The 15663-nt window shown below is 39.2% G+C and overlaps 1 protein-coding gene across 1 annotated transcript in view; it reads left to right on the forward strand.

Moving 5' to 3' along the window:
- The first annotated feature begins 4604 nt into the window (after nucleotides 1-4604).
- mtnr1c (melatonin receptor 1C) overlaps nucleotides 4605-15663 on the forward strand; it is a 60481-nt gene continuing 49422 nt past the window's right edge. Inside the window, exon 1 of the mRNA XM_062045721.1 lies at nucleotides 4605-4940. Within this exon, the coding sequence (XP_061901705.1) occupies nucleotides 4739-4940 (202 nt within the window). The 5' untranslated portion in view covers nucleotides 4605-4738. The remainder of the gene's footprint in view (nucleotides 4941-15663) is intronic.

Here is a 15663-nt window from a genome sequence, read left to right on the forward strand (position 1 = left end):
TAAACATATATAAACACCTGAAATCTGGCTTTTACAATCTTTATCTTCATCATTTATTTCAACTTTATGTTATTCAAGTATGACATTTTTTAATTTAATTAATTTCATTGACAAGCAATTCTATTATGGTCATACTCTTGTCTGCTAGTGGCTACAATTTCAGTACTATTGAAGACCTTTGCTATTTCTCAACTCTGTGGTAATATTCTTTTCACAAAATACAACCAATAGTACGTTAGTGTTAAATCTTACTTGTGAAAAGTAATCCCCCGATTCCTATTTTCAACAGTCCGCTCATTTGAGCAGGAAAATGCTGAACACCAGCCCGGCATCTTTGATTTCTACCAGCAAAGATGAGGTCACCTACCTAAGTTCCATTCCAGAGGCTAATCTTTCCTGTAAAAAAATGGCAACCAAGGTAATCAAAAAGGTAAAACAACGAACAAGAGTTCTCTACAGAATCTCCTCTCTGGTCAACAAAAGCACCATGAAGATTCTAGCGGGAACTCTCGTTCAACACTTTTTCGATTACGGATTGCACCTCCTGGTACCCCAGCACCTCCAAAACCCTCAAATCTAGACTCCAAACATCCCAGAACAATCTAGTCAGATTACTTCTAGACCTCCACCCCAGATCCCACCTCACTCCTACCCACTTCTCCAAAGTGGGCTGGCTCATGGTGGAGGACAGAGTAAAACAACTTGCACTGAGCCTAGTCTATAAAATCCGCTACACCTCCCTGATACCAAAAGTACATGTCAAACTACTTCCTTAACGTAAATGACCGCCTAACCACAACACCAGGGGGAGCTCCACTAACCACGTTAAACCCAGATTCCGATCTAACAAAGGTCTTAACTCATTCTCCTTCTATGCCAATATCATCAATATCATCCATTGCTTTCGGTCTCCCCGAGAGAGGGGGGGGGGGGGGGGGGGTTACCCACATATGCGGTCCTCTCCAAGGTTTCTCATAGTCATTCACATTGACGTCCCACCGGGGTGAGTTTTCCTTGCCCGTATGTGGGCTCTGTACCGAGGATGTCGTTGTGGCTTGTACAGCCCTTTGAGACACTTGTGATTTAGGGCTATATAAATAAACATTGATTGATTGATTGATTGATCAATATGGAATGCACTCCCAACAGGTGTAAAAGAAAGGGCATCTCTATCCCCCTTCAAAACCACACTAAAAGAACACCTCCAGGCAACTTCAACCCTTAACACCCTCCCCCTTCCACATCCCCCCTCCCCGGATTGTAAATAATCAAATGTAAATAATCAAATGTAGATACTTATTCTTATGCTTTCTGATCTCTCTCTCTATGTCCACTACTTGCTGTACATATCCTACCAAGTCAGTCCTACACTGTTTCAATGTCCATTTCTCTGATGATGCAATTGTTGATGACTGTAGTGTTGATATCAACTAAAACTAGCCCCCCCCCCCTCCACATGCCACACCCCGGATTGTAAATAATGTAAATAATTCAATGTATATACTCTGATGATTATCTTGTGTGATGACTGTATTATTATAATAGTATATATATTAGGGCTGTGAATCTTTGGGTGTCCCACGATTCGATTTAATATCAATTCTTGGGTCACGATTCGATTCAAAATCGATTTTTTTTTTCAATTCAACACGATTCTCAATTCAAAAACCATTTTTTCCTGATTCAAAATGATTCTCTATTCATTCAATACATAGGATTTCAGCAGGATCTACCCCAGTCTGCTGACATGCAAGCAGCGTAATAGATTTTTGTAAAAAGCTTTTATAATTGTAAAGGACAATATTTTATCAACTGATTGCAATAATGTAAATTTGTTTTAACTATTAAATGAACCAAAAATATGACTTATTTTATCTTTGTAAAAATATTGGACACAGTGTGTTGTCAAGCTTATGAGATGCGATGCAAGTGTAAGCCACTGTGACACTATTGTTCTTTTTTTTTATTTTCTATAAATGTCAAATGATAATGTCAGTGAGGGATTTTTAATCACTGCTATGTTGAAATTATAACTAATATTGATACTGTTGTTGATAATATTCATTTTTGTTTCACTACTTTTGGTTTGTTTTGTGTCGTGTTTGTGTCTCCTCTCAATTGCTCTGTTTATTGCAGTTCTGAGTGTTGCTGGGTCGGGTTTGGTTTTGGAATTGGATTGCATTGTTATGGTGTTGCTGTGTATTGTTTTGTTAGATTGATTAATAAAAAATAAATAAATAAATAAATAAATAAATGTAAATAAATAGATAAAAATAAAAAAATAGATTTAAAAAAAATGAGAATCGATTCTGAATCGCACAACATGAGAATTGCGATTGGAATTCGAATCGATTTTTTCCCACACCCCTAATATATATAGTCATACTTGCCAACCCTCCCGGATTTTCCGGGAGACTCCCGGAATTCAGCGCCTCTCCCGAAAACCTCCCGGGAGAAATTTTCTCCCGAAAATCTCTCTGAATTCAGCCGGAGCTGGAGGCCACGCCCCCTCCAGCTCCATACGGACCTGAGTGGGGACAGCGGCGACAGTCTGTTTTCACGTCCGCTTTCCCACGATATAAACAGCGTGCCTGCCCAATCACGTTATAACTGTAGAATGATCGAGGGCGAGTTCTTGGTTTCTTATGTGGGTTTATTGTTAGGCAGTTTCATTAACGTCCTCCCACCGCGGTAACAACACACAACAACAGCAGTCACGTTTTCATCTACCGTAAAGCAGCTCGTCTGCCGTAAACAGCAATGTTGTGACACTTTTAAACAGGACGATACTGCCATCTACTGGATAGCCTCCGGAACACTGAAATTCAAGTATTTTTTAAATTTATATGTATAATAAAATAAATATATATATATTTATATATATATATATATATATATAGAATTCACAGAAAGTCAAGTATTTCATACATATACGTATATATATATATGAATATGAAATATATATGAAATACTCGAGTTGGTGAATTCTAGCTGTAAATATACTCCTCCCCTCTTAACCACGCCCCAACCTACCTCAACATACTTGCCAACCTTGAGACCTCCGATTCCGGGGTGTGGGGTGGGGCGTGGTCGGGGCTGGGGCCGGGCGGGGGTGTGGTTGGGGGCGGGGTTGGGGTCGTATATATATGTATGAAATACTTGACTTTCAGTGAAATCTAGCTATATATATATATATATATATATATATATATATATATATATATATATATATATATATATATATATATATATATATATATATATATATTTATTTTTTTATTTTTTTATTATACATATAAATAAAAAAAATACTTGAATTTCAGTGTTCCGGAGGCTATCCAGTAGATGGCAGTATTGTCCTGTTTAAGAGTGTCACAACATTGCTGTTTAAACAGCAATGTTCGTCTGCCGTAATTACGGCTTTACGGTAGCGAAAACATGACTGCTGTTGTTGTGTGTTGTTACCGAGCTGGGAGGATGTTAATGAAACTGCCTAACAATAAACCCACATGAGAAACCAAGAACTCGCCCTCGATCATTCTACAGTTATAACGTGATTGGGCAGGCACGCTGTTTATATCGTGGGAAAGCGGACGTGAAAACAGACTGTCGCCGCTGTCCCCACTCAGGTCCGCATTGAGCTGGAGGAGGCGTGGTTTCAAGCTCCGGCTGAATTCCGGGAGTTTATCTGGAGAAATTTTCTTCCGGGAGGTTATCGGGAGAGGCGCTGAATTCCGGGAGTGTCCCGGTAAAACCGGGAGGGTTGGCAAGTATGTATATATCTGTATCATGAATCAATTTAACTTATTTGGGTGTTATCATTTAGTGGTCAATTGTACGGAATATGTACTGTACTGTGCAATCTACAAATAAAAGCTTCAATCAATCAATCAAAAACCTGTCAACTGTCAGTTTAGGCTGCTCGCCGGCTCCATATCACCACTTCAAGATGGCGGCCGAATTTCTCGCGTCACAGCAGCCAATGCTGCGTCTACTTATAAGATGTCTATGGAGCTAAGTGCCGGAGATTCAAAAAAAAATACACGGCGCGCTTACCCGTGTAAAAAAAATGTCCGAGGAGGGGGACCTTAAACGATAGTTTAGTGTGGCTGAAACGGGGCTTAGGCTAAATAATTATTCGTTTAAGTGGGGTTATCCGGCTTAGTGTAGACATAGCCTCAGAAAAGTAGCGTCAGATTTGAAGTGATTGCTAATCCATAATAAAGCAGTCCTAGTCGTCACTACATTCCATGTTGTGATTATCTATTATAAGAAGGGTCACTCAGTGGAAAAACAGACCATCATTATAGTTGACTTGCTTCTCCGCGACTGGATGTCATCTGCAGAGACCTGTCAGGGACGTGTCGAGTGCGCGCGCAATCAAGTCATCTGCCTTGAGAGCTCGAGCACAAGCGCAGCCTTCATTGGCGCCAACACGGGACTCTGCATCCGTCCATTACGCACCCAGAGGGCTCACATGGACTCCCCGGACCAGCACCCCCTGACACGCGGGGACCGGACCGGGCGCTCGGACGGCGTCTTCACCACTTCCGTCAACTTATGGCGATAAAAAAAACAAAACGCCGCTGCGTAACAAAAGCACCGACGACGCAGGAGGAGTTTTCGGTTTCGCCCCGCCGGGAAGTTCCAAAGTCCCTCCGGTTACGTGCTGCTTTCCCCCCACCCCGCCGGAACACGGACGAACACTTCCACCATGGTCGCCGTGCCCTGAGGGGAGATGGACTTGGCGGGAGAGGAGCTGCTGAACGGCTCCGCTTGTATGTCCCGGAACGAGAGCGGCGGCGCCGGGCTGCCGCGCGCCTCCGCCGGACTGTCCACTGCGCTGGCCAGCGTGCTGATCTTCACCATCGTGGTCGACATCCTGGGCAACGTGCTCGCCATTCTGTCCGTGTACAGGAATAAAAAGCTCAGGAATGCAGGTGAGAGAGTGACAACACACCTTTTAGAGTTGGAGTGGAAAACAAAAAAAAAAAAAAAAGGCATCTAATCCTTTAGTTGTGGCTCTTTTCATGACTGCATCCGGCTCTCAGATAAATCTTACCTGACATGGCTTAACACGATAAGTAATGAATAATTCCGCTGGTAATCACAGTGTTAAAAATCCATCCATCCATACATCTTCTTCCGCTTATCCGAGGTCGGGTCGCGGGGGCAGCAGCCTAAGCAGGGAAGCCCAGACTTCCCTCTCCCCGAGCCACTTAGTCCAGCTCCTCCCGAGGCGTTCCCAGGCCAGCCGGGAGACATGGTCTCCCCAACGTGTCCTGGGTCTTCACCCGTGGCCTCCATAGTAGGGTTGGGTATCGAGTATCGATTGGAACCGGGACTAACTTTCCGATTCTCCTGGAATCGTTCAAAAGTTTAAATTTCGATTCCTATTTTCGATGCCGTCACGCCAATTTAGTCCGCCGACCGGAAAAAAATATGTCCGCCGAACCGGAAGAAGAAGCCGCTGAACACCAACGAAGAAGCGCCCACCCCCGGAAGTGTTAGCATAGCCGAGCGAGTCAGTCAAGCTCAAGCATGGATAGCGGGCGTCGGCGGTCGAAAGTGTGGCTTCACTTTACAAAAAAAATTGAAATAACCGCAAAATAACAGAGCTCCATGTCCATCAAGAAACGAGTGGAGAGAGAGCTGCAGATGTACCAGGACGTTCCACCGATACTTATGTCTGACGACCCTGCTGCATGGTGGTGGTCCGGTGGAACCAACAAAAGACTTATCCTTTGCTGTCAGATCGCGCTTTCTCCTATTTATGCGTTCAAGCTTCTTCCACACCCAGCGAACTTGTATTTTCCACAGCAGGAGACACTATCTGTCCAGAACGCTCACGCATCCTGCCTGAGAAGGCGGATATGGTAATTTTCCTAAACAAGAACTGTCTCTGATTTTATACCGTACCTGCTGCTAATCTGGACTGGGTTTTGCAAGTTGTTTCTTATTGTTTATTTGCTTTTCTGCACCAGGTTAGCCCATCAGTGGGAGCACGGTAACATGTATAAGTACCTGCAGCATCATACACTTGTGTGTGTAAATGTGTTTTCATGAGGTTTCCTGCAGCATCATACACTTATGTGTAAATGTGTTTTCATGAGGTTTCCTGCAGCATCATACACTTGTGTGTGTAAATGTGTTTTCAGGAGGTTTCCTGCAGCATCATACACTTATGTGTAAATGTGTTTTCATGAGGTTTCCTGCAGCATCATACACTTATGTGTAAATGTGTTTTCATGAGGTTTCCTGCAGCATCATACACTTGTGTGTGTAAATGTGTTTTCATGAGGTTTCCTGCAGCATCATACACTTGTGTGTGTAAATGTGTTTTCATGAGGTTTCCTGCAGCATCATACACTTGTGTGTAAATGTGTTTTCATGAGGTTTTCAAAAATAGAGCTCTCTTGAGGAAAGTGTACCCCTGGGAAAATGTATTCATAATTTATAATATTTATATTCAAGTTCATAGATTTGATATTTATATTCTAGTTGAAAACAGCCCTGTGAGGAATTTATAGTAAAGTTCATAAAAAGTTAATAGAATTAAAATTGATGGAGAATGTCAGACTATTTCATTCAGAAAGACTGTAGGTTAGCTAGCTCATTTAAAATATCCTAAACTTTTTTTTGACCCTGCCTCTTAAAAGAATCGGAATCGAGAATCGTCAGGAATCGGAATCGAAACAAAGAATCGGAATCGGAATCAGAATCGTTCGAATTCAAACGATACCCAACCCTACTCCATAGTGTTAAAAATAATGTTCAAAATATAAAAAAACATTCTCATGCATGTTAATCCATCCATAGGCGCCGATCTACATTTCTGCCAGTGGGTGCTCGGTGTGTGTGAATTAGTGTTGTATCTGTACCAATATTTTGGTACAGATACCAAAAGTATTTAGGTACTTTTCCAAACTTTTCTAAATAAAGGGGACCACAAAAAATGTCATTATTGGCTTTATTTTAACAAAAAAAATCTTAGGGTACATTAAACATAAGTTTCTTATTGCAATTGTGTCCTTAAATAAAATAGTGAACATACAAGACAACTTGTCTTTTAGTAGTAAGTAAGCAAAAAAAGGCTCCTAATTTAGTCTGCTGACATATGCATTGATTGATTGATTGATTGAGACTTTTATTAGTAGGTTGCACAGTGAAGTACATATTCCGTACAATTGACCACTAAATGGTAACACGCGAATAAGTTTTTCAACTTGTTTAAGTCGGGGTCCACTTAAATTGATTCATGATACAGATATATACTATCAGATATATACTATCATCATAATACAGTCATCACACAAGATAATCACATTGAATTATTTACATTATTTACAATCAGGGTTGTGGAGGGGGGTGGGGGGGGCAGGATATGGACCGCAAGTAGTGGAGAGAGAGAGAGAGAGAGAGAGAGAGAGAGAGAGAGAAGGAGAGAGAGAGAGAGAGAGAGAGAGAGAGAGAGAGAGAGAGAGAGAGAGAGAGAGAGAGAGAGAGAGAGAGAGAGAGAGAGAGAGAGAAGTAACCTATTGTGTCATTTATCATTCTATTATTTTGTCAAAGTTATTAAGGACAAGTGGTAGAAAATGAATTATTAATCTACTTGTTCATTTACTGTTAATAGCTGGTTATTTTCTATTTCAACATGTTCTATCTATACTTCTGTTAAAATGTAATAATCACTTATTCTTCTGTTGTTTAATATTTGGATGATACCACAAATTTGGGTATCAATCCGATACCAAGTAGTTACAGGATCATACATTGGTCATAGTCAAAGTCCTCATGTGTCGAGGGACATATTTCACGAGTTTATAAACATAATATAAATTGTTTTAAAACGAAAGAAGATTTTGTGATGTTAAAAAATATCGATTTAATCATAGTAGTATCGACTAGATACGCTATTGTACGTGGTATCATTACAGTGGATGTTAGGTGTAGATCCACCAATGGCGTTTGTTTATATTGTCGAGTCCCGGAAGAGTTGGTGCTGCAGGGAATTCTGAGAATGTGTTCTGTAGTGTTTATGTTGTGTTGCGGTGCAAATATTCTTCCAAAATGTGTTTGTCGTTGTTGTTTAGTGTGGTTTCACTATATGGCACATGTTTATGACAGTGTTGGCATTGTTCATACTGCCACCCTTAGTGTGACATTTATGGCTGTTGAATAATATGCTCGTGTGTAGTGTGTTAAAAGTCAAGATGATTGTTTCATTACCGGTAGTTCGTTATTGGGCACAATGAAATCTTGGTTAGACGTTGTTAATTAGAGACCATATGATTAGTAACTTTTATTTTATGTAAAACGGACAAAACTCGCCACAAAATTAACAACAACAAGATTAAAGTTGCCATCAATCGGCGCCTATGAATCCATCCGTCCGTTTTCTACCGCACCTGTTCAAGAAGTCGCATTAATGTAAGAAGTATTTTATTTATTATTGGTTAGCTGCAGAATAACAATGGTTTTAAAAAGAATAAGAGCCTTATTATACTCTAAAAATGTTGGTCTTACTCAAAAATGCACGCATTTATTGCATTCGGTGTTAAAATATATACATGGCTCTCACAGGACTACATTTTAAAATATATGGCTTTCATGGCTCCCTCAGCCAAAAAGGTTCCCGACCCCTGCTTTAGTGAATCACAATGATTACATAACATATGCACACGTGCATGTCTGTGCGTTCGAGCAATGCAAGGGAATTGGACAAATCAACTGTATAAAGGTTGAGAGCAGCCATGAACAAATAAGATGCAATTTTTAAAACCTTTAACATTGGAAGTGTGAGTTGCATTGCTATTTTTAAAATGATGTAAGTCTTGAAGTATCGAAATAAATCCAACGGTTTGTGACATTAGACTGGACTTTCCAATAGTATATTTTAACCGATAGTGAGGTGCCAAATCAGTACAGTAGAACCTCATCTTACAACAAGTGTCAAACTCAAGGCCCGGGGGCCAGATTTGGCCCGCCACATCATTTTGAATGGCCCGTGAAAGCCTGGAAATAATATGCATCGATGAAGTGCTTTATCTTTCTTTCTTTTTTTATTTTGACAGAAAAAAAAGACATGTGCTGCATGCAGTTATATATTGTTTAAACTTTATCTAACTAATAATGCAACAAATATTATATCATCATACATTCAAAATATTTTTGGGGTAAAAACATACATAAATATCTACTTAGTCTTATGGCTACCCAAGAATGTACAACAATTCTTCTCAACAAAAGAGGAGAAATATAACCTTAGAGGAAAATCTAATTTAAAACATTTGTACAACACTTAAAACCTTTAGTATATCAGTATATGGAATTAAATTATGGAACGGATTAACCAAAGAAATCAAACAAAGCACCAATATGATTCAGTTTAAGAAACAGTTCAAACTGCAAGTGTTCACAAAGTACTCAGAACAAGAATTATGATGAACATTTTGAACCCTTTTTTTTTCTTTCTTTTTTTTATTGAGACAAAGATTACTTAGGTATTTAATATTTGTTTGCTTACTCTGGTATATTATTTAGTATTTATTTTTTCACTGTACTGTTACAAAGAACAAGGAAATTGGATAAAATTGCTATGGTATGAAAAGGGGTAGGATTAAATCAACTCTGCTTCTTCCTACTCCTTTTTACACCTGCTGTAATGAAACAACTGGAAATGTGTGATGCATTACATTGTATCGCGTGCATGTTCGACATAAACCGAAACTGAACTGAACTGAACTGATTTCAAAGCAAGTTATCCATCAAATTGTACTCTGTAAAGCATTACAATATATTCAGAATTCTACCGTAAGAAAAAAACTGTGGTGCCATTTTTACATTTACAGTACTACACTGTGAAAACAGCAACCATATTTTTTATGCAAAAAAAAAACAAACAAAAAACTGGCAGCTCAATCACCAGAATTTTACAGTAAAATAGAGTGTGACCATTTCACTGTAAATGTTATGGTAAAATTCTGCCATTTTTTTGGCCGCAAAATCCACAGAATTTTTTTTCTTCCAGTGTAGGTAAAATATACATTTACTAATCAAATGCATAGTTAATCATGTGACAATATCATGTATGTTTCTTTTATTAATGTTACAAGCGGCCAGCCCCCTGAGGGCAGCCAAAAGTGCAACGTGGCCCTCAATGAAAACGAGTTTGACACCCCTGACTTACAAGATCACTTAGTTCTATGACAGCGCTCTTAACTCAAAACACTTGTACCTCAAATCAACATTTCTAATTGAAATTAATTGAAATCAATTGAAATCGTGCTCGCCCTCCTCAAAAACAGCACAATTTAACATGTAACATGCCTTTTAAAAAGAAAAACACGCTGTTCGATAAGACATATTGTATAAAAACGATACAATATAATGTACTACTAAAAAATAAAGTTGTTTTACGAAGCAATGTAATAACACAACATTTGCCTTGGAAAGGGGACTTGGACAATATCTTCTTCAAGCTGCTTTTCTGTCAAGCACACCATCAGCAGCCTTTCCATATTTTCATGGATGCATGTCCACTGTTTGGTGCAGTATAGCAGTGATACGCTCAAATTGCTTCACCAAGTTGACAACAGACTTGGTTAATATGTAATGATTTATTTCTATAATTTAATGAATATCATCCGCTTTGTATTTCCAGCACTGTCCTTCACACTCACTTTCTCCCTTCCAATGTTTGAAAAATATAAGTTATGTGGACCTCCAGCTATAAGTAAGACCAGATGTTTTGGGCAGACATTAAAGGGTTCTAATGACGGAGATGCTTGTAACAACATTTTTTTTTTGCAACTTAAAGCATAATAATTAATGAAGAGACAGCTCGTATTTCAAAACACTCTCAAGTTGAGGTAACGCTGTACTTTGCCAGTGCTAGAACCTGCGCTTCAAAAATGAAAAAAAAAGCTTTGTTAAGTTTACTGAATTGTTTTACATGGAAGTTGAGGAGAATATTAATTATTTCAATAATATTAGTACAATCATCAGAAATAAATAAGAAATAAAATCCAAAACAAATTGGTTTTTTTTGTTGCAACAAAACCATCAGAAATACTAACACAGATATTTAGCAAAAAAAAAAAAAAAAAAAAAAAGATTTGCGTTGTTGTATTGTTGATGTTCAGAATTCCAATGTTGATGCATTAGACATCTCCTGGTTTTCGGATACAAATGTATTTAAGCAAATACTACTATGCAAATACCATGCAACTGCAACTTTATTGTCGTAAACATTTGTTTTTATTATTTACGCCAAAACACGTACATTTAATTTGTTTTGATTAATACGTCCAGCCGCTATACAATTATAAAATGATATTGCTGAATAGACAATATGTCTATTTTTTTTATTTTTAGACAGTCCATATATGTGAAGCGCAATCACCTCTTTTCTCACAGCTATAGCTGCCAGTTTTTCTTTTCTGTACAGTACGTACTAAATATAAATGCAAAACAGGGACCAAAGTACAGTTTTAATCATAATAAATCACATTATGTGTGCTAAATAATTATATTTGCATTTTCTTCTCCCAGTACTGTGAGCCTTCTATCACATCTGCATATTCATGAAGACTGGTCTCCTTATTTCGCACACTTAAAGAGACGCAATCTTCTGCTCGCAAGGCTAGTAAACCAGCTTTGCGTGTGCTATCAAGTGTGCACGTGTTTTAATACATACAAACCTTTAGCAGATCAGGCCCATAAACCATTCCATCCATCCATCCATTTTCTACCGCTTATTCCTTTCGGGGTCGCGGGGGCGCTGGAGCCTATCTCAGCTACAATCGGGCGGAAGGCGGTGTACACCCTGGACAAGTCGCCACCTCATCACAGGGCCGACACAGATAGACAGACAACATTCACACTCACATTCACTCACTAGGGCCAATTTAGTGTTGCCAATCAACCTATCCCCAGGTGCATGTCTTTGGAGGTGGGAGGAAGCCGGAGTACCCGGAGGGAACCCACGCAGTCACGGGGAGAACATAAACCATTCCACCATACGTTATTTTGATTTCAGCCTCACCTTTCTTACAGAAAGTACAAATAATCTATCCCACCAGATGTCTTTTGCAATTAAGTCACCCATGTTGTTATAGCAAATAATATTGATTAGTCATGCATATTGTGTGCAACCAAGTTTCAATGTAGACTGTAACAATAATAACTGTGGATAACCATCATTAATTCCTTTAGACCAAGGTTGTCAAACTAATTTTAGCTCAGGGGCCGCATGGAGGAAAATCTATTCCCACGTGGGCCGGACGGGTAAAATCATGGCATAATAACTTAAAGGCCTACTGAAAGCCACTACTACCGACCACACAGTCTGATAGTTTATATATCAATGATGAAATCTTAACGTTGAAACACATGCCAATACGGCCGGGTTAACTTATAAAGTGCAATTTTAAAATTCCCGCCACACTTCCGGTTGAAAAACTCCTTTGGATATGATTTATGCACGTGACGTCACAAAATCCACGGAAGTGGTTGTATCCCATCTGACCCGATATAAAAACCTCTTGTTTTCTTTGACAAAATTCCACAGTATTCTGGACATCTGTGTTGGTGAATCTTTTGCAATTTGTTTAATGAACAATGGAGGCTGCAAAGAAGAACGTTGTAGGTGGGATCGATCGGTGTATTAGCGGCTAAGTACAAAACTTACAGCAACACAACAAGGACTACTTACTACGCCGAGCCGATGCTTGCCGCCAAACCCACGGATGAAGTCCTTCGTCGCGCCGTCGATTGCTGGAACGCAGGTGAGCACGGCTGTTGATGGGAAGATGAAGGCTGGCTGGCTTAGGTGGAGCGCTAATGTTTTTATCATAGTTCTGTGAGGTCCGGTTGCTAAGTTGCTAAATTAGCCTTAGCGTCGTTAGCAACAGCATTGTTAAGCCTTACCAGGCTGAGAATTTTTAACCGTGTAGTTACATGTACATGGTTTAATAGTATTGTTGATCTTCTGTCTATCCTTCCAGTCAGGGTTTTTTTTTTTTTTTTCTATCTTCATTTGAGAACGATGCTGTCACGTTAGCTCAGTAGCTAAGTGTGTCACCGATGTATTGTCGTGGAGATAAAAGTCACTTTAAATGTCCATTTCGTGTGCTCGACTCTCATTTTCAAGAGGATATAGTATCCGAGGTGGTTTAAGATACAAATCCGTGATCCACAATAGAAAAAGGAGAGAGTGTGGAATCCAATGAGCCAGCTTGTACCTAAGTTACGGTCAGAGCGAAAAAAGATACGTCCATCACTGCCTCTCTAGTCATTCACTGTAACGTTCCTCATCTACGAATCTTTCATCCTCGCTCAAATTAATGGGGTAATCGTCGCTTTGTCGCTCCGAATCTCTCTCGCTCCATTGTAAACAAAGGAAAATTGTGAGGAATATTACCTCCTGCGACGTCACGCTACTTCCGGTACAGGCAAGGCTTTTTTTTATCAGCGAGCAAAAGTTGCGAACTTTATCGTCGATTTTCTCTACTAAATCCTTTCAGCAAAAATATGGCAATATCGCGAAATGATCAAGTATGACACATAGAATGGATCTGCTATTCCCGTTTAAATAAATAAAAATAATTTCAGTAGGCCTTTAAAAATACAACTATGACAGCTTCAGATTGTTTTCTTTGTTGTACTTTGGTGCAAAATAGAACAAGCACATTCTGAAAATAATCCTCTTGACAAAACACTTCAAGTTATTTGAAAATTCTGAGGAAAAAATTGCTGCAGTTTCAAAAACACCATGAAGAACACAATGAAATTATACTTAATCTCAGTGTATCTACAAAGCAATTAAACTTTAAGTCACAGCCCATTTAGGATTGAACAAAAAAACAAAATGAAGCATAAATACAAACTCTTCTATGTATCAATGACCTCATTTGTCATTTCCACTGTTCACTTTCTTTAAATTTTCACAGAAAATAAAATAATTTTCACAGAACTATATCAATGTGCAGTGTCTCATGTGGCATTTTAAATGGGGTTACCAATTGTTTATTTTACTCCTGTTTGTTGTACGTTGGGTTGAGGGGAAGGAGTCACAGCCCCGCTTTACCGTGTACATCTTGCTTGGTATACTTGCTCTCCCCGGTATAAACTTTTTGCTTGCCTAACAGAATTGCTATTGCGACATCCAGTGGACACATTTAGAACAGCAGTTTCTTTAATTTAAAAATGCAGCTCAATTTTTCACTAAGCACACATCTTGCGGGCCTGATACGGCCCGCAGGCCGCATGTTTGACATTCCTGCTTTAGACATTCTTTGGATTTTGCCATGCATTCCAATTCACGCAGAACTTAAATAACATATAAAGTGAATCTATTCTTGTTAAACAAGAGTCCATCGACTTCTCAGTACCTCACAAAAGTGCCATCTGTCTTAAGACTGTAATGTCATAAGATCACCATGAAAGATATCATTTTTGGCTCATGCTCAGGTCACATGTATCGTGATAATCAAACAAAATGCAAATATGGCAGTAGACCAATGACACAATGTGCTATGTACCAGTTTTCTTGATAATAGTTTGTGCCTCAGCTTATAACATGAATAATATTTGGGATTCTTGGAGGTTACACCTAAATCCTCTAATGAAAAATAAAACCTAAAAAGTGGCTTCCAACTGCTTTGCCTGGCAGGCTGTTATCTAAAGTGAGTCCCGCGAGGTGTGATGGAGTTTCCACAGCCTTGCGTGTCCATAAATAATAACAACCCTCCATTGCCTCCATTTGGCTTTATCCTTGGGTCTCCATCGCTGATAAATCACATCTGTATGAAGACCTGGAGATGGCTCATGAGGTGCAAAGGTGACAGACTGTTGCATCACTACACCTCATATCATGTTGTCATACACTTGAGGGGTCCCGAGTGCAGCGTGAAGGTGAGCAAGGTGTTTTTTACGGTCACTGTAATGCTCTTTTTCCTACCCTTTGAGAATAATCTATTTCAGTCCCACGGTGGCTTTTAGAATATTGGCTGTTGAGCTCAATATAAATAATTAGCCTATAAGGCACTGGAAATTAGTGAGACATATTTGTCATCTCGCTATTGACGGCCAGAGTCGAAGGACAATGTGGAACAAACAAGTACTTGTTTTATTTCCATTGACAGGCATCATCCTAGCAATAAAGTATTCAGGTTGTGATTTATTATACAAAGCACTTAGCCCAGTTTTCACTGGTGTTCATTTCAGCTCGCCCTGTCCTGGCTTGTGTTACCACCGCTAAAGGGTAAAGACGGGATAACTATAGCTGTGTCAGCTTTGTACAGTAAATAGTAACTCAACGCAGTTGCAAACCGACACTGAATTTAACAAAGAGGGATATGACACAGTAGACAAAGTAGGACAGCCATGTGACTGTTTATTGTTTATTGTTAATTGAATGGATCCCCATTAGCTGACGCCAAGGCGACTGCTAGTCTTCCTGGAGTCCATATAGGAGCATACAAAATTAAAATACAAAGAATACATGCATTACCAGACATTATACAATGGAAAAATACAACATAAGATAAAAAGCTAGTTAAAACCAGTATTAAAAATTCACGTCATGTGGGCAGCTGCAATAGGTGTATCTTCAAAGCTGTCTTGAATGACATTTTACTTTGTGAGAGATTAATGTGAGAT

Source organism: Entelurus aequoreus, linkage group LG04 (genome assembly GCF_033978785.1).
Source record: "Entelurus aequoreus isolate RoL-2023_Sb linkage group LG04, RoL_Eaeq_v1.1, whole genome shotgun sequence".
Taxonomy (NCBI): Eukaryota; Metazoa; Chordata; class Actinopteri; order Syngnathiformes; family Syngnathidae; genus Entelurus; species Entelurus aequoreus.